The 18,027-nt window shown below is 54.6% G+C and overlaps 2 protein-coding genes across 3 annotated transcripts; one reads left to right on the top strand and one right to left on the bottom strand.

The window, feature by feature from the left end:
* Positions 1-130: 130 nt before the first annotated feature.
* Positions 131-15,127, bottom strand: ZMAT5 (zinc finger matrin-type 5). Of its 2 annotated transcripts, none has more exons than XM_084217186.1 (6): positions 15,086-15,127; positions 10,039-10,264; positions 9,612-9,674; positions 9,087-9,167; positions 2,834-2,945; positions 131-351 (listed from the first exon to the last, which is right to left on the bottom strand). In XM_084217186.1, exons 2-6 carry the CDS (start codon positions 10,163-10,165, stop codon positions 222-224), a joined length of 513 nt encoding a protein of 170 aa, XP_084073312.1. In that variant the 5' UTR covers positions 10,166-10,264; positions 15,086-15,127; the 3' UTR covers positions 131-221. The 2 variants fall into 2 exon arrangements, with proteins under 2 accessions (XP_084073312.1, XP_084073311.1); XM_084217185.1 differs by having other exon boundaries at positions 10,039-10,261; positions 15,086-15,124.
* Positions 15,128-15,258: 131 nt separating this feature from the next.
* Positions 15,259-16,726, top strand: UQCR10 (ubiquinol-cytochrome c reductase, complex III subunit X). The gene is made up of 2 exons (XM_084217423.1): positions 15,259-15,433; positions 16,488-16,726. The coding sequence occupies exons 1-2, from the start codon at positions 15,293-15,295 to the stop codon at positions 16,524-16,526; spliced, it is 180 nt and encodes a 59-aa protein (XP_084073549.1). The 5' UTR covers positions 15,259-15,292; the 3' UTR covers positions 16,527-16,726.
* Positions 16,727-18,027: the final 1,301 nt, after the last annotated feature.

The raw sequence follows: 18,027 nt of genomic DNA, 5'->3' as shown, positions 1-18,027 counted from the left end.
TGCAGGGCTGGGGCTGTGCTGAGCACAGATCCCCATTCCAGAGGCAGGGAGAGGGCCAGGAGAGTGGCTCAGCCCACGGGAGGCTGCCGGGCCAGCAGGAACACGACACACGGAGGCTGCAACGGGCGGGAGGAGGGTTTATTGAAATAAAAGCGTGTATAAATAATCCTGTCCCTTTCCCAGAGCAGAGGCAGGCAGCCCCAGCCAGGTTCTGGGGTGCCTCAGCCCCACTGCAGGTTGGGGGGCACTGGCCACCCCCCGGGCGGGGGGGGCTGCAGGGACGGGGGCAGCTCCTGCACTGGTGGCCAGCCCAGAGGGTACTGGAATGGTGCTGGTTTCTCAAGAAGAGCACTGTGAGGGGAGATGGAAAGGGAGGAGGTGAGAAGCAGTGTGTCTGTCTGACACCAAGGCCATGCTGGGGGCTGGCCTTCCCTGTGCCCCCTCCAGTAGCCCCCAAAGAGAAGGGGCCAGCAGAGAAGGGTTTTGGTTATCACCGAATGGGTTCATTCACCCCCCGTATCCCAAATCCAGCACCACAACAGTTGTGTGACCATTCCCAGCATTTCCAAGCAGCCCAACACAGTGTGTGCCAGTGAAAACTGAGGGGGGATCACTGAGGTGAGGGGTCTGGGCTGGGGGGAGCAGCACAGCCCCCTGAGAGGGGCTCAGCAGGCACAGCTGCCAGGTGAAGGGAGCAGGGCTGGTCCCAGCCCCTCCATCCCCACTCCTCACGCAGCTGAGTTGGAAGAACAAACAAAACCAGCAGATGTTTCTTTCCGAGCAGCCCAAATCCCAAGCCAGCTGTGCACTTCCCAAAGGACAAGGACCCCTCGGAAACGGAGGAGCTGCCAAACCAGCGGGGTGTGTGCACCAGAGGACCCTTCAGCAGAGGGAAGAGGCTTCTCCCTCACCCCACAGCCTGGGAATCACTCCGTCCCTGCCTCTCTCCTCAGCTTTACTGGTCGAGGCTGCTGCAAACACCACACTGGGATGAAGAAGTGCAGGAGCAAGAACCATCTCTCCCTTGCCTCCAGTTTGACCGGGGCACGTTTAAATTCATGGGAAACGTACCTTTTCCATTAATTCCCAAGTGCAGGAAGCTCATTTGTTCTCTCACACAAGCCCTGACAGCAACCTTGCAGCTTCTCAGGCCTCTACCTCCGATCCTGATGAATCTTTTTAATTGTTATGCCAGAAGAAATCTAATCAAACTCCTTTACATAACCCCGGGGAGAAGCAGCACCCTCCTTTCCCTGCGGGGCCGTGGCCCAGAGCCAACTACAGGAGTAGTTTTCCAGGAGCGTTTTCCAGGCAACTAACACAGAGCAAAGTCACTTGGCACAAGGTTTATCCCCTCAGTGGAGATTCTCCAGAGCCCAGGATGAGGCAGGACCATGAGGACACACACCAGCCCCTCTGGGCAGGGATATTTGGTGTCATCCCCCTAGCACTGTGGCTCAGGCACACGGTGGATATGGAGCAGAGGGAATGCTGCAAGGTTGAGCCATCACCTAATGAGCATTTCCTGAGCAGCAGGACTGATCAATAGGCAGGATGCTGCCTGGGTACTCAGTTCCCTGGGGTCTCATGAGCTACAAGTGCTCTATCAAAGGTTTACCTACAGCTGGAGCATTCTCAATGGCTGCCCCACAGGGATTCTCCAGTGGCCAGCAAGGTCAAGAATATTTTCTTTCTGAAGGTGTCAATGGGATCCATCTCCTCTACCTACTTCCACACATATGGAACTTGTGGATTCCCAGAAGCTCTGAGGCCTTGGATCCTTTTCTAATGGAAATCCATGTTCTATGTTTCCTTTGGAAACTGGCAAAAATCAATCCCACGAAATGTGGGGCTGGAGGGCACAAGGGGAGCACAGAGATGATTGGGAGCGGCATTGGCAAGACTGGAGAGAGGAAGGGAAGTTCCAAGAGTTGGTGTTTAATTCCTGTAGCAGATGGTTTCTGAGCCTGCAGGGAGAGGGAGGCTGGAAAAAGAGCAACAATCCTGGAAATTTGTTTTGTGTATCTATGGAGGCAGGGACCAAGTTCTGAAGGTCTGAACATTCCTCTGGGTAAGACCAAGTAGTTCTGAAGGTCTGGAAATTCCTCTGGGAATAGTGATGGCTATCTTCTATAAGAGCTTATCTATCCCATGTTCCAGGGATTCACAGACAGAACAAACAAAATGGGGCAAGTGAAGTGCAGGGGACAGGAATGTGGGCACCTGTGCAAGGCCAAGGGCAGCCGAGCTGAGGGACAGAACAATCCCAGAGCAACAAGCTCAGACAAGCACCAGAAGGAAGCTCCTGCCCAGTCCAAACACGGAGAGGACGGGAACAAACAGAGAAAGAACAGAAGAGAGATTTGGCACCTGCCCAAATGTCATCCCATTAAGCCTGCGGCACAGTCAGGTGAGCAAGGAAACAGCCAGTGTCCCAGTCTGAATGGATCCTGTGAGGAGGAGCCAATTCCACCCTCCCTGGCAGGCAGGGCATGGGGGAGCTGTCAACAGATGAAAGCAGGCTCCTGACACTGAACCTGGGCATTAATGAGCCAGCACAGCAGCAGCTCTGTCCTTCCAGGTGTGTCTGTGCGCTCTGCACAGAGCAAGGGCAGCCCTCTGCTATGGCTTGTTCCCAAAGTGTCCCCTGGCAAACAGGGAGAGCTGTGCAGACATCCCTGGTGGGGCAGGCAGGGCTGCACCCACACACAGGCCCCTCAGGAGTGCTGCCTGGAGATTTTGGGAGCTCTGATGTCCTGTACCCTCCCCTATCCCAGCCCTCCTGTGGGATCCCCCTTGCATCCACACCTGGATGATCCCCAGTACCCAGTACCTGTTACTCTGAGCTGCGCTCAGCCTCTGGGCTCTCTTGTCCAGCCAGTCCTCAATGGTGCCAGGTGGGATATCTGCTCCCTCCCTCTGCAGCTCCTTCAGCCTCTTCTCCCCTGCTTGAGAGAAAGATCGAGATCAGAGAGGGCTGGATCAGAGGGAGGGCCATGAGAGAATGGGCCACCAGACCCTTGTCCTTTCACTCCATTAAACCTGCTGCTCATTACCCTACACGGTTTCACAAGGTGGAGAGTGTGCACCATGCCTGGGCAGCCTCTCCTCCTCCTGTGCCCTCCTGCCATCTGATGCTTGGTGACAGCTGCAGCCAGGCAGAGCAGGGGACAAGAGCTAAACGAGCATGGTGGCAGTTTGGGCACTGAGGGGAGTCTGACATCTCCCCCCGGGGCAGATCACCCTCATCCTTTCCTGGAACAGCCTCGGCTGGCCCTGAGCTGTTTCCAGAGCTGTGTCCCTCCAACTGGCAGCAGCAACTGTGCCACCCCTGCCCTGTTAGGTGGAAATGACAGGGACAGTGTCCGGATCGATGCAGCCTTGGCAGCCCGGGGAGTCTGAACAGTTCCGGGTGCGTGTTCCAGCCAGCAGACAGATCCCAGAGCTGCTGTCAGGGCTGCTTAAGGAGCTCCCTGCCTGATATGTCCCCAACCCCTGCACAGCCCAGGCAGAGCTGTCACCAGCCCAGGGGCAGAACCAGGGCAGAGAGAACCAGAGGACAAGTTCTTGTATTTAGAACCATGGAATGGTTTGGTTGGAAGTCACCTCAAAGCTTACCCTGTTCCACCCCCTGCCACAGTCAGGGACAGCTTCCACTCTCCCAGGCTGCTACAAGCCCTGTCCAGCCTGGCCTTGGACACTTCCAGGGATCCAGGGGCAGCCACAGCTTCTCTGGGCACCCTGTGCCAGGGCCTCACCCTATCAGAGGGAAGGATTTCTTCCATAAATCACAGAACTACAGAATCAATCAGGTTCAAGAGAGATCATTGAGTCCATCCTATACCTAACCTAAATGTCCCCCCCTTCCAGTTTGAGCCCATTACTCCTTGTCCTATTTCTCATGGTGGTTAGGAATGAGGAAGGAAACCAGAAGGAAACCTCTGCTGTTTACTGAATCAAGATTTCAACCCCTCCAATCACTCTGGAAGGGCTGTGTGGGCAGATGCCCACAGGCACCCCCTGGGGAGAAGGGCACGGAGCCAGCATGGCACAAACCCACAGCTGCCCCGTTAGCAAAGCTCCCCAGTCCCCCCCAGCTGCAGGGAGAGAGCTGGTGCTGAACAGGTCTAGCAGGAGTCCTGACACAGCCACACTCCTGCCAGCACATCAGGGATGAGGACACACTCCCAGTGATCCCAGCCCCAGCCTAGAGGAAACTTCCCACCTAACAGAGCAGGGAGCTCAGAAAACCAAATACTGGTGACAATAAAAAGGAAGCAGAGGCAGCTGCATGTCATTCCCTTAGCCCTGCTCATCCATCCTTCTGGGGGATCCCTGACCCCATTTAGGGATCAAGGCACCTGCAGCCATGCCCCTCAGAAGCCTGCCCCACACCCACCCACCATATGTCACATGTTTTAAGGAAAATATTATACCTTTGCAGACAGGGTGTGAAATTAATAGTGCTTGGGCAGAGTGAAGGATCACTTCATCCTATGGTGGCAACCAATTATTCATCTGCCTGTTGAATACTAAATCAGGATGGCAGGGATGTGCTACACAATGAGCAGCCAGATGGATAATTTGTCACCCAGCCTTTTCAGCTGCTGCTGCTGGGCGGGGTGACAATGTGCCCAGTGCCACCACAGAAAGCCCGCCGTGGCCTGGCTGCTGCTCTGAGCCCACCGAGAAGGTTGGGGACAGCAATGTTCCAGTCTCCCACAGTTCCCCAGGATCAAAGCCCCAGCAGAGCTACCTGGGGTCAGCCCAGCCAGCTGGCCAGGTGGGTAGATGGGCAGGTGAGAAGCTCAGCCTGGAGAGTTGGGCACTGCTCACACTCAGGGTTAGACTCATCTGGCAACCTTGAGCAGCTTATTTCCCTTTGTTCCATGTTCTTCCACCTCCTGAGCACATCCCACCTCAGCAAGGGGGCAGACAAGCAGTGTCTACAAGAAGCTTCAATGAGGCAGGGAAGAAAATCATGGAGAATCTCTCCCACGTCTCTGTACCACTGTGATTTCCTCTTCATCCAACTCCCAGCCCCAACAGAGAACAGAGCATAAACAGTTCAAGCTTCTCTGTTCACAGCAGGGAGCCCCAAGGTACCATACCAGGGATGGAGTAGCCACAACTCATGGTCCCAGCCAGAAAAGTTCCCTGGATGCTGTGGAACCGCTCTGGATTCACACTGCCCCAAATGAGGCCCCAGATATCCACACCAGAAAGACATTCAGCTGCCTCCCTGTCCTCACAGCTCCAGGAGCTGCTGCTCCAGAGCAGTTCAAACCTCAGGCTCAGAAATAAGGCAGCAGAGACAGGCAGCTCTCCAGTTCTGCCCACATTGATGATGTCCATGTCCCTCTGGAGCACACACATCCCATCCAGGAACCACCAAATGCACCCTGAAATTGGAAATACTCCCTGAACAGCTATTCCAAGAAGCAGCTCTGAAAGGCCTTTACCAGCCCTTGCTCCCCACACGTGCCATGCAGCTGGACAGGTGTGAAGGTGCTTCCCCCCTCCTCCTCCTCACTGTGGTGTTTGCTTCAAAGCCTAATTACAGCCAATTGAAAGAGCATCTGTAGTTGTGAAGTGCCTCTAATGATGCCAGAGCAGGGTCCACACCTATCTTCTCTCCTCATGGGTTTTATTCTTGACAAAGGCACTGCTGTGTGAGAGATGAAACCTGCCAGTACTTGCTGGGGGGATCACCCAGCAAAGCAATGCACAGGAAATCCCTCAGCTCCAGCCAAGCAAAGAGGATGCACATGAAATCCCTCAGCTGCCTCCCTGGTGGATGATGTGGAACCCCAACTCCTCCAGAGCACAAGGCCAGCACCAGAACATGGCTGAGATGAGGCTGAGGAGCCCCTGCAATCAGAGCAGCTAAACAAGTGACTGCCCTGCAGCCCAGTGTGAATGCTCCTCTTGCTCCCTGCCCAGTTAAACCAGTAGACTCCAGCCACCCCAGCAGGGCCCTCAGATCCTCATGGACATCCTGCAAACACTCCCCAGCCGTGCCCTCCTCTGGCAGCCCTGGCTGAAGTCACCAGAGCCCAGCCAGGTCGATCCTGCCTGCACCAGGGACACGGATTAGCGGGGAGCCAATAACTCTGAGCAAGGAGATGGCAATTTGACAGTGACTTTTCCTGACATGACTGTACTTAAAATGACAGCCTGGAAGTGTCTGGCTGATGAATGATGCAGCAGATGCAGAAGGCTAATGCTTTGATGGGGGAACAGCTGGGAATATGAGCTCCCTCCCTGCTGAAGGTGTAAACTGTTGCTTCTTGATGAGGATATTCTACAGGGTGCAGAGATGCTGACGCCAAAGTAGGCCAGGCTCCAAGCTGTTCTAGAACATGGAATCATCCAGAAATTTTCCTGCTTAACCCACAAAACTTACACAAACTACAGGGTGAACTCCCAGCATTAAAAGGGCCAAATGTTAAGGATATGTCACATTTCCTTTGGCTGTGATAAAAATACTTCATTATCAAGGTGAGTTCATGGACACAGAGCTACCAATGCCAAAATACCCACAGAGACTCAGGGACAGGTTCAATATTTACATGATAAAAAAAGTGTCATCACAGTTTAGATGGGTTAAAAAAAAGTCAGACAAGGCTTTGCCTGCACCAGAGCTGAGGAAAGGAGAGTTAAGCAGCACTGTAGGCCCACCAGGAAAGCATCCCCCACCAGCCTGGCCACCCCCAGCATGGTCCCCCCAGGATTGGGAAAGCTCTGGAGCTTCCAGCCTCTTGGCTCAACTCAAATCCCTGGTGACCCCTGGCTCCAAAGCTGCCAAAATCTCCCAGCTGGGTCAGTGAGAGGCAGCCTGGTCCAGATTGCTCCAATCCTGCTGGCTGTGGCTTGGGATGGCTTATGGCTCAGAGATCCTGACTGGAAATGCATGTGGGGTATTAGTGATGGAGAATCCTGTGTGAATTACACACCCTGCCACTACAAGCTTGCCCTCAACTCTGCCCTCCTCACCCTCAGCACCTGAGACAAGGGTGCTTTGGCAGCTGAAGGAGTGCTGGGACGTCCCCAGACTCACCAGAGAGTGTCTGATCCTTCCCTCCTGTCTGTTACAGGCTGTCCCTCTCCTCCACCAAATCCTGCTGAGCCTTTCCCGGCACCAAATCCCTCCAAACTCTCTGATCAGAGCTGGAGCCTGTGTGATGCACGAAACCACACCATAAGAGAGGTGAGCAGGATTGAACTCTCCAACCAAGCACCCCCTGTCCCCTGGCCATTGCTCCTTCAGGGCTAATTGGTAAATGAAATGTTTGACTCCAGAGCACAAATGCAAGGTTTCCCAGTAATCTCTCTGGAATTGGCTCTCAGCAGCCAATCCTGCACTTACACCGACCCATTTGACACAAGTCAATACTCAATAACAAGTGTAATTGGCAAGGAAAGCTGCCCGAGCGCAGAGGAGCTGCCAGCCCTCCCTGCTCCGCTCCAGAGAGCTCCCACGTCTCCTGCAGGAACAGCCAGTGCCTGGAAATGCCAGAGGTTCCTGTGCTGCCACTCTGTGCACCCTCGGGAGCCCAGCAGAGGGGGGTCAGGGAGAGGCTCTGGCTGGAAGGTGACTCTGGGAAGGGCTGGAGCACTCCGTCCCCACCGTAGCTTTATCGACTGCCAGCGGCGCTCAGAGATTGATTCAGAGTCACCTCGGGGGCTCTCACTGACTCAGCACGGCCTGGAATAGCTCTGTGCTGCCTGCCTGCCTGCCCCTGGCTCTCCTGAGCTCTCCCTCCCCAGACGGGACCCCTCTAGGGCCAGGAGAGGCTCTGCCCCGTGCACACCCCCCTCTCACATCCCACACTTCCAACACTTCAGCCTGGCCTCGCCAGACTCCCAGCAAAACAACAGCTGGCTCCAGCGAGGATGTGGGCACGGGAGCTGCTCCAAGCTGGGCTGCACTGGGACACCAGGCTGGGGAAGGAATGCCTCTCTGCTTCACACTGTGTGAGGCCACATCTGGGTGCTGTACCCAGCGCTGTGACAATGGGCACAACCCAAAATACAGGAATTTCCATCAGGATTTTCTATTTAAATACTTTAAAAATTACACACTTTTATTATGAACCCAGTCAAACACTGGATCAGGTCATCCACAGAGTCTCCAGCCTTGGATGTGGCCCTGAGCACCCTGCTTGAGTTCACCCTGCTTTCAGCATAGTTAGGATTAGATGATCTCCAGCAGAGATTTCAAGCGTTCCACAAGTTCTCACCAACACCTCACTCACACTCCCTGGAAGTGTCCAAGGGATGGATGGGGCTTGGATGTCCAAGCTGGATGGGGTTTGGAGTAACCTGGTCTAGTGGAAGGTGTCCCTGCCCACGGCAGGGGTGGAGTGATATGAGCTCTAAGATCCCTTCCCACCCAGCCCAGTCTGCGATTCTGTGATTTTCTTTAACCACTAAAATAATGACTCCCATGGAGAAAACAGAGCTACCACCTCTTTTCCCTAAGAGAAAAGTAGCTCCAAGAATGGTAGTCCCAGAATGAGAAGGTTCAAAAGTGCTCTGCAGGCTCCCAGCAGGGAGCAGCTGCCATCCACCCTCTGCCCACACTTCACTTCCATCCAAAGCCACCCAAGCAGAGGCTGTTTCTGGATCCAGGACCCCTTTCACAGCCCGACAGCAGGACAGCTCTTCCCACCAGCTCTTCCCACGGGCTGAAGCAGCAGCTCCCTGGTAATAGCAGCAAGGTGGGGGGAAATCAAATCCATAAATTTAAGGGGATGTGATGTACCAGTGCCCTCTGCTGCTGACAGTTTTTATTCCCTGACTGAGCAAAACCCCGAGGGCTCAGGAAGGCCACTCCAAACTCTTGCTGCCAAGTGGTAACAGCACTGCTCAGCTCCAGGTTTGTGTCTGTGCCAGCAGCTTGAGAGCAGGGAGCATATGACAAACTGCAGCACTTCCAGGCTCACACAGCACTGGGAAGCAAGAGGGATTGGCTGGCTCCATGCAGGCAGCAAGGGATCACAGCCTGCACAACCCCTCACAGCCCCCTGGAGCAACTCCCCCTCTGAAGAGATCTTCAGATATTGCCTTGTTGGAGGACTCACCTTGAACCTGGGCACTCAGCTTCTCCAGGTCCTGCTCTGTCATGTGGGAAAATCTGCAGTTGGACCCGAAATCACACTGTCCTGGAATGAAATAGTGCAATTTGAAAATTCAGTTTCAAAATTCTCTAGATTAGATATTAGGAAATATTTCTTCGCAGAATGGGTTGTAAAGCACTGGAAAGGGCTGACGAGAAAAGTGGTGCAGTCACCACCCCTGGAAGTGCTCAAAAAAATCTGTGGATGGGGCACCTGGGGACATGGTTTAATGATGAATATGGTGGTGCTGTACTGACATTTGGACTTGGTGATCTTAAAGGTCTTTTCCAACTTTAGTAATTCTGGGAAAAGCCAGAGACCCATGAGAACCACCCACAGGAGGTCCTTGTGCAAGCAAACCCAGGCTCCATCACAACCTGCATGCCAAACACGCCAAACAAAGACCCAAGCCCCTGTCTCCAGCCTTGGGCTGGCTCTGGAAGGAGCTGCTAGAGCCCAGGCACTTCTTTCCACCTCAGAACTCCTCACCTGTTTGCAGAAACTTCCGACAAGGTTTCTTGGTTTGCTCTTCCTGCAGGATAGCAGCAGCATCTGGGGAGACAAGGAATGAACCCAGGTAAAGATCCTTGGTGCAGCAAAATCCCATCATGTCCAGTCCCAAACTGGTCAGGGAGCAGAAGGAAGCAGAGGGACATGCAGGCAATGGTTTCACAGCCAGTTTAGCCCACTCCCACTGCACTCCTCAGGCAGGCACTAACACACCTGGAACTGTGTGCTGAGACAGGGCAGAGCCACACATGAGGGTTTCACCTCTGAGACTGCCTGATTCAGCAGCACCACGTGCTCTAATTGCTGGCACACAGAGCATATAAACCATCAGTGCTGATTTATTTTCTCTTCCCACTCCCCCACATCCATCCCAGGAAGGGAGTGACAGACAGCTGGGAGCACCCACCTCGGAATAAGTCGTACCAGACTCTTTTGGCCCGGAGATGCTGCACTCCATTGAGGTGTTTCTTCCTGTTGTGCAGGTTGTCCTGGAAGGACCTGTCACAGTAGTCACAGAAGTACCTTTTGCCCATCTCTCTCCTGGCAAAACAGCATCAGCACATCCTGAGGTCATCAGGCAGCTCCTCGGCACCCAGCCATGGGAAAGGAGGATCCAGGATTTACAGTGCCTGCTTCCAGAGAAGGAGAACTCCAATCACTTAGGGATGGCAGACAGAGAAAGAGGTGAGACCCAACAGTTTATATCCTTGTCCATCACAGACTGCTGGGGCAGGATCTGCTGCCTGTACATGGGAGAAAAGGCCTGATCTGCATTTATCTCTGTCACCCAAAGCAACAACAGCTCTGCTGGAAGGATTCTCCTTCACTGAGCACAGAGCACAGAAAACAGAGAGCCACAGGCTCCAGGGAAGGTGCAGCACAAACTATCCAAGGTGCAAACAGGAGGAGCTGGAGGTCCTGGGGACCTTTGACCACAGCCTCCACGAGCTGATAGAAAAGAGGAAGCAAACTCCCCAGTGTCCATCTCTGCAAGGTAAGGAAGAAACTCAGCAAAGCTCATTTTATCCTCAAAGATAAACCAGAAGCTGCTCTCACCTGTGCTGCAGGTGGGAAGCCACATTACAAACACTACAGGACATAATTCCTGCAATCCACTGAGCCACCTGGTTTTTTCCTAGACATCATGCATTGCTCTCCTCAACATCCCCAGTCTTTGGCACCAAGGTGTGTCTGCTCTGAGTACAGCACTAAGATCACAACAGAATTTGGGAGCTCCCACCTGTGCTGGGCCTGCCACTGACAGTGCAGGTGAGATCAGCTTGTGTTTTATCCTTCAGGCACCTGTCCCCATCGAATGCTCCTGCTGGAGGTGCAACAAACACCCTGAAGGAGCTGCAAGCTCTCTCCCAAGGAATATAAAGGCACCTGATGAATGGCAAAGATGGATGGACTGAGAGATAAACTCCAAAAGCAATTCTCCAGGTTTTGACACTTTGACAGCTGAATGCATTTAAAAAGTGGCACAGAGACCAGCAAAAGAAATAAAGATTTTATAAATAAAATAAGTCCAGAATCAATCACAGCCCCCTGGCTGATTCCCCTGGCTCAGGACGAAGAGCAGAGCACCAGGCAACCCCTCAAGAGCCAGCATGCCCAGCTCAGGCAGGGCTGCCAAGCCTCCTGGCAGACATCTATCCCAGCAGGAGCACCAGCACCACATTCCCTTCCCTCCCCTGCTCCCAGGAACTGCTGCTTCAAAATCAAACCCCTGGAAATCTCAGAGGCCTCACACCACAAGTGAAAGCAAAGCTGCATTCAATGGGAGGACCGTCTGAGATTTTTAAAATTGGGTTGAAAACCTCCACACTGAAGGCAAAATGTTCAGATATTCCAAGTGAATTGGAATCCCTTTGAGGTTCTTTCTTGGGGGGGTGAGGGCTGGCCAAGCCCCAGCTGTTTTTGCTGGGACCCCAAATCCCCCATGCCCTGAGCTGATCCTGACCCAGCTCTGCAGGGCTTGAGGTCTGAAATCGTCCTCCTCCAGCCCAAGAATCCAAACCCAAGTGCTGCTTAATGAGCACAGAGCCATAAATTCCCTCATCCTTTGCATCCCTGAGTTCTGCAGCCAGGTTTGCAGCACTGTGGTGACGCTGGAATTCAGGGGGAACAATGCTTTTAAATACTGAAAAATCCCTGTTCCACATGTTATTCCATAGTCTCCCAAAGTTCCTGGTGACACAAAAATCTCCCTGTCTCAGCTGCTGGCTCCTGCACTCCATCTCTGCAGAAGAGAATGCTGCAGACAGGGAAAACAAATGAGATTCTGCAGTGGTCCCACACAAGTTTCCAGAGATCTCCCAGGGAATTCTGCCTGCGGAAGCCCAGCAGCAGCCAGCCTTTGAAATCGTATTTCAAACTTTCTCTTTCATCACTCCAACAGCAATAATTGCAGAAGCTCCTTCCCCCTCCTCCCCCAACAACCAGGGCAGAAAGCTCCTACAGACTCCAGATCCCACATCCCATGGCTGCCTGCTCCCAAATTCTCCAAGCAATTCCCATTGCAGGGGACAGAGGGATTGTAAAAACCAATTAGAGAGGTATCAGATTCTCCCTGAGACTTTTCCCCTTCAGTGATCGTACCCAACACTTATCCCCATCTTTTCAAGGATTCCACTGCATGGATGCCTTGCTGGGTTCTGCCAACTCTCTGTAACACCAGCACTTCCCAGCACTCTGTGAGTCCAGAGGAGTCAAAAGCTGCTTCTGAGCAGCACCAACCTATTTCCATCTCCCCAAACGGCTCGGGCAGTAAACAAAGAGCATTATTCAGCTGAAAACAGAGATGGCTCCTAATTAAATCCATCTTAGTCATTGTGAAATAAAGTAAATGTAGCTGTTCTATAAAGAACTGCCTCAGCCTGGCCGTTTCCTCTCAACATCTCCAGCCCCTGATTTGCAACTGAATCAGGGCACTCAGACCTGGGCCCACCACAGCCATAAATGCTTCCAGCCAGGCTTTGTGCCAGCTTAAAAGTCTTCCTGAATAAATGCAAATTAAAATAAAAAACCCCCAACAACCCAGGGCTTTATGCTGTATGAAAGTGTAACAGCAATGCTGTGCTGTGTCTCCCGAAGCCCTGCTGGGTGAGCAATACCCCGGTGTGAGACACCTCAAAGGTGACAGAGAGGGGCCTGGGACAAGTCTAGCCAAGATATCCTGGGCACCATCCCACATTTTCCCTGCTCCAGCTGCTGCCAGAACACTCCACGCTGCTCTGTGTCAGCTGCAGATTTTATCTCAGCCTCTGGGGGTGCTTCCCGGGGCAGAGGGAGGAAGGTGACCCTGGGAGGGGCACAGACTCCTTTGTGTCTGGGGGGAGCTGCTGCTCTCCACAGCAGCCCCGGGAGGTGCTGCTGGGCCCTGACCTCAATTTCCTGCTTTCTCACAGCCCGGGCTCGGGGCCATTCCAGCCACTCTGGATACCCAGGCAGATGTGAATTAATTAAATCCAAGTGTCAGGCTTCTGATGCTCAGCTGCCAATTTAATGGGCTCAGATCTGCAGGGAGACTTGGAATGGCAGCAGAGTGTGCCAGCACCTTCCCAATGACAGAGGCACAGATCCTGCTTTCCATTCCACCCAGAGGAACCATGGAATCATGGAATGGCTTGGTTGGAAGGGATATTAAAGCTCATCCAGTGCCATCCCTGCCATTGCAGGGACACCTCCCACTGTCCCAGGCTGCTCCCAGCCCCACTGTCCAGCCTGGCCTTGGGCACTGCCAGGGATCCAGGGGCAGCCACAGCTGCTCTGGGCACCCTGTGCCAGGGCCTGCCCACCCTGCAGGGAACAATTCCTAATTCCCAATATCCCATCCATCCCTGCCCTCTGGCACTGGGAAGCCATTCCCTGGGCCCTGTCATGGAATTATGGAATGGCTGGATTGGAAGGGACTTTAAAGCTCATCTCATCCCAATCCCTGACACAGGTGGGGAGAGCTTCCACTGGGAATCCAGAGCTTGATTTGGGATCAACATCAACCTGACCACACACAAACCATCCTGGTAGCAGCAATTAATGGGCAGCTGGGGGGATTTGTGTTAGATAATCCAGAGCAGTTACTTTTGAAAAATAAAAATTGAGTTTTTCTGAGCTCATTTCTGTGCTGACTAGGGTCAGAACTCAGGGCACGGCTGGAGCTGGGTCAGGGCAGCTCAGGCTGAGATCAGGGCAAGGTTCTTCCCCAGAGGGTGCTGGCACTGCCCAGGCTGCCCAGGGAATGGGCACGGCCCCGAGGCTGCCAGAGCTCCAGGAGCCTTTGGCCAGCGCTGCCAGGGATGGACAGGGTGGGGTTGTTGGGGGTCTGGGCAGGGACAGGGGCTGGGCTGGATGATCCCTGTGGGTCCCTTCCAGCTCAGGATATTCTGGGGTTCCTATGGAATAACACAACACAAGAAAGCACCAGGCACCTCCCAGGCTTCCAGAACAAGCAGAGGTCTTGTCCTAACTCAGAAAAATCCCACAGATCCCCAGACACACTGCATGAGGGGAAAAAACATGAATAAATCAGGAGAAATGACTCTGCAGACAGACCTTGTGCTACTTCTGAGGGGGTGGGACAAACAAAACAACAGAGCAGCATCACTTGAGGGTCTGCTCTAGAACTTCATGCAGATACTCATTTAACAACAGCCCTGTGGGGAAACAGCCTCAGTGTCAGGATTCCCCTGTCCCGCCCCTGTCTGTTCTGCCTTCCTAAATCCAAATTTACCTCTCTCCCCTCTGTGCTAGAGTCAACCAGGGCTGCTCTGCTCTCACTGAGGTTAAAAGCAGAGAAACACAAATACAGGGGCAGCAAATAGGAACGTTCACACTTTTGTCCTGCCACACGGGGCCAGGTCCCACTCCTCCCGATGTCTCTGGAGCGGCTGTCAGAGGTCCTCTGGCCCTGGCACAGGGTGCCCAGAGCCGCTGGGGCTGCCCCTGGATCCCTGGCAGTGCCCAAGGCCAGGCTGGATGGGCTGTGAGCAGCCTGGGACAGTGGAAGGTGTCCCTGCCATGGCAGGGGGTGGCACTGGATGAGCTTCAGGGTCCCTTCCAACCAACCCATTCCACGATTCATGAGCCCCACACCCCTCTCCCACTCCCCCGACACTGACACCAACCACCTTTTGCATCCCCAGACCGCAGAAAACACCCCCAATCCCCTCCCACCCACCTCCGGGGGTTAACTGAGGGTAGTGACCGCAGCCTCCTTCCTGGCCCTGTCACCCTTGGCCGGACACCCGGGCAGGGCAGGGCAGGCCCGGGGTGTCTCTGCCCCCTCAGCCCTCCCGCCCCGCCGCCCTCTGGGTCCCGCCCCAGCCACGGCCGGGCCGGTTTCACCGCACAACCCTGGGGTTGCCCAGCGGAGGCCGCTGAGGACAAGACGGGAGGGACGGGACGAGCGGAGCCTCAGCGGGACCCCCGGTACCCCCGCCACGCTCACCCACCTCCGGCCAGGCCCGCGCCGCACCGCCTACAACTCCCACAACACCCTACGGCAACCGCGCGTGCGCAGATCACAAACGGCACAGAGCGCAGCCTACAACTTCCAGCATGCCCCACGGGCGCTCGGCGCGCTGTACAAATCACAGCGTACCGCCTACATCCCCCAGCAGCCCTCGCGGCGCGGCGCAGGCGCGGAGCGCGCAGACAAGATGGTGCTGCTGCGGCAGGTGTACGCGTCGCTGTTCCGCCGCAGCTCCACGTTCGCGCTGTCGATCGTACTGGGCGCGGTGCTCTTCGAGCGCGCCTTCGACCAGGGCGCGGACGCGCTCTTCGAGCAGCTCAACGAAGGGGTAAGGGCTGCGTAAAGCCCCGCCGGGGCCGCCCGGGCGTGGGCCCAGCGCTGAAGGTCAGGCCGGCCCCGCTGGGCCCCGCCCCGGCAGCCCCGGGCCCGCGGCTCGCTCGGGGTCAGCTCCGCGGCTGTCGTGGCGCTCGGTGGTCGGAGTGTCCTTGGCCTTCTCTGGCCGCTCGGAAGGGGCGTGCAGGGCAGGGGGGAGCGGAAGGAGGAAGAGGAGCTGCTTTTGTGCTCTGCAGGCCCCCGGCTTGGCCGATCTGCCCACGGCAAAGGAAGGGGATAAGGGCTGGTGGCCTTGGGTGTCCCCAGCGTGAACTTTGGGTAAAAGGGGTCAAGTCGTCCTTAGGTTCCTAAGTAGAGCAGTGATGGGATAATGACTGCAGGATACTGAGGCAGGCTTGGGGGAGACCTTAGAGCCCCATTCAGAGCTTATGGAGCCTCCAGGAGATGAGAAAAGGACTTTGGACAAGAGCCTGAAGTGACAGCACACAGGGAATGGCTTCCACTGCCAGAGGGCAGGGCTGGATGGGATATTGGGAATTAGGAATTGTTCCCTGGCAGGGTGGGCAGGCCCTGGCACAGGGTGCCCAGAGCAGCTGTGGCTGCCCCTGGATCCCTGGCAGTGCCCAAGGCCAGGTTGGACATTGGAGCTTGGAGCAGCCTGGGACGGTGTGGAAGGTGTCCCTGCCATGGCAGGGGTGCCAATGGATGAGCTTTAAGATCTGTTCCAACCCAACCATTCCATGATTCCATGATTATTCTGTGCAGGAGCAGAACTGCCCTCTCCAGCAGGGGTGGGAATTCAAGGCAGTGTCTCTGGGCCACTAATCCAGAGCAGAACAGGGGAAGGGGAATCTCTGCAGCTTCCTCCCTGTGCAGATTAGAAGCCAGGAGCCCCCTGTGTGCATCCCTGTGTCCCCCCAAGCCAGTACAGGACTCTATCACCACCTCCCCAGGCAGGATAATTTGCATTTTGGATTCTGTTATCCAGACCCCACTGAGAAGCTGCCTGAAACATCTTGATTTTTTTTCCCCTGCTTGTTTGCATGCAGAAACTGTGGAAACACATTAAGCACAAGTATGAGAACTGAGCAGCTCAGCAGCAGGAGCCAGCCTGGCGTGGCAAGAGGCACTGCAGGGATGGATTCAGCCTCCTGAAACTGGGAATGGATTCCTGATGGAACAGCTCCGAGCCACCAACTGATACGATGTGAAGCCAGATGGACTCAAGGAGTTCTGCTGCTGTACCCCACTTACTGTGTTCAAATAAAACTCCTGGTCCTCTCTTGTGTCTGTGTGTTCACCTCGCTCGTCCTTTGCCCTCTCTGTGCCTCCTTCTTCTCTGGGAGGTGGAGAGTCTTTAAAAACAGCCCTGTTCCTGAGTTCCAAGCCACTGTCAGGAATCACAACATATTAAAATGGGTTTGAAAGCACTTAGACAGACAGATGTGGTTCATGACAACCCTTGGCTTCTGCCTGGGAAGGCTTAGAATCCCTCACAGGACCTTTTGTACCAGCCCTGTACCAGCTGGCTCCTCCCATGGCTGGAGGAGCAGAAGTGATGTCAGGTTTGTGTCTCACACCTGCCTCCATCCCTGCTGCGCCAAGGGAAGGTGCAGGGAAGGGAGAGGGATCACTCAGTTCCCCCAGGGGCTGGCTCAGAGGGGTCATGGAATGGTTTGCATGGGAAAGGACCTTGAAGATTGTCCCGTTCCTCTACCCTGAGCAGTCATTCCCTTCTCCCTGCCTGGCCCTGTCAAACACTTCTTTCTGCATGGGAAGGGAGATTTGGGCACTTCCTGGGGTAATGACTCAGTTAATTCCTCAGCTCTCAGGTGGCTGTAGGGAGATGTGGCTGAGTGACTCCTCCTCTTCCCACTTTCCCAGTCCAGCAGCCCCAGCTCCCCCTCCTCAGTCCATTTCCACTAATCAGGAGCAGTTTCAGCATAGGCTGAGGCAGAGCCCATCAGAGGCAGTGCTCACAGCAGCTTTGTTGGCTTTGCAAACGAGTGCCAGGGGGGTAAAACATTTACTCTGAGAACACAATGAGCACTTAAACACTTGTACTTGTTTTTGGAGCCAAACCCAAGCAGAGCTGTCCCAGTCCCAGCTGTGCTTTATGGAGATGGTTGAGAGAAAGGTTTAAGCTTTCCTGGGACAGCCCCATCTGAGTGAGTGCCAGCTCCCTGAGCTCTGCTGCTGCTCCACATCAGGCTGAGCAGCTCAGAGAGAGTTGCAGGCTCAGAGCAGCTGAACCAAAGCTGAATACAGGATGAGGGGACAGCACTGCAGTGGGCAGCAGGGAGGAGCTGAAGCCATCAGTGCATAGAGCAGGAGCTGCAGGAGAGCAGCATTATCCCAGCAGGGGATTTTCCTAGATACAGCATTTGGGGATTCTGGTAAATCTATTCCTTTTTCTATGCCTGTCACTGGGAGGTTTGGGCAGCACTGATAGGGAAAGAAAAATCTCCTTGGAGCATTTGGGGCTTCCCCTCATTTCATGGCAGTGGCTGTTCTGCTGCATTTCTGCTTCTCTGCAACAGCCCCACAGCAGCCCTGGTCACATTCCTGCCCTCTGCACAACACCAGGCA

This window comes from Fringilla coelebs, assembly GCF_963513975.1.
Source record: "Fringilla coelebs genome assembly, chromosome: 17".
Taxonomy (NCBI): Eukaryota; Metazoa; Chordata; class Aves; order Passeriformes; family Fringillidae; genus Fringilla; species Fringilla coelebs.
Note: the sequence above shows the minus strand (reverse complement) of the source record. Positions and strands in the feature narration are given on the sequence as shown.

What these genes read in the sequence shown, in the direction of transcription:
- ZMAT5 (XM_084217186.1), bottom strand. Translation starts at nt 10,165, where the DNA reads ATGGGCAAAAGGTACTTCTGTGACTACTGTGACAGGTCCTTCCAGGAC. An exon ending in CTGGTACGACTTATTCCGAG is followed by an intron (nt 9,675 to 10,038) that starts GTGGGTGCTCCC and finishes TTGTCTCCCCAG; the next exon opens with ATGCTGCTGCTATCCTGCAG. An exon ending in AGCGCAGCTCAGAGTAACAG is followed by an intron (nt 352 to 2,833) that starts GTACTGGGTACT and finishes CTCCCCTCACAG; the next exon opens with TGCTCTTCTTGAGAAACCAG.
- UQCR10 (XM_084217423.1), top strand. Translation starts at nt 15,293, where the DNA reads ATGGTGCTGCTGCGGCAGGTGTACGCGTCGCTGTTCCGCCGCAGCTCC. An exon ending in TCGAGCAGCTCAACGAAGGG is followed by an intron (nt 15,434 to 16,487) that starts GTAAGGGCTGCG and finishes GTTTGCATGCAG; the next exon opens with AAACTGTGGAAACACATTAA.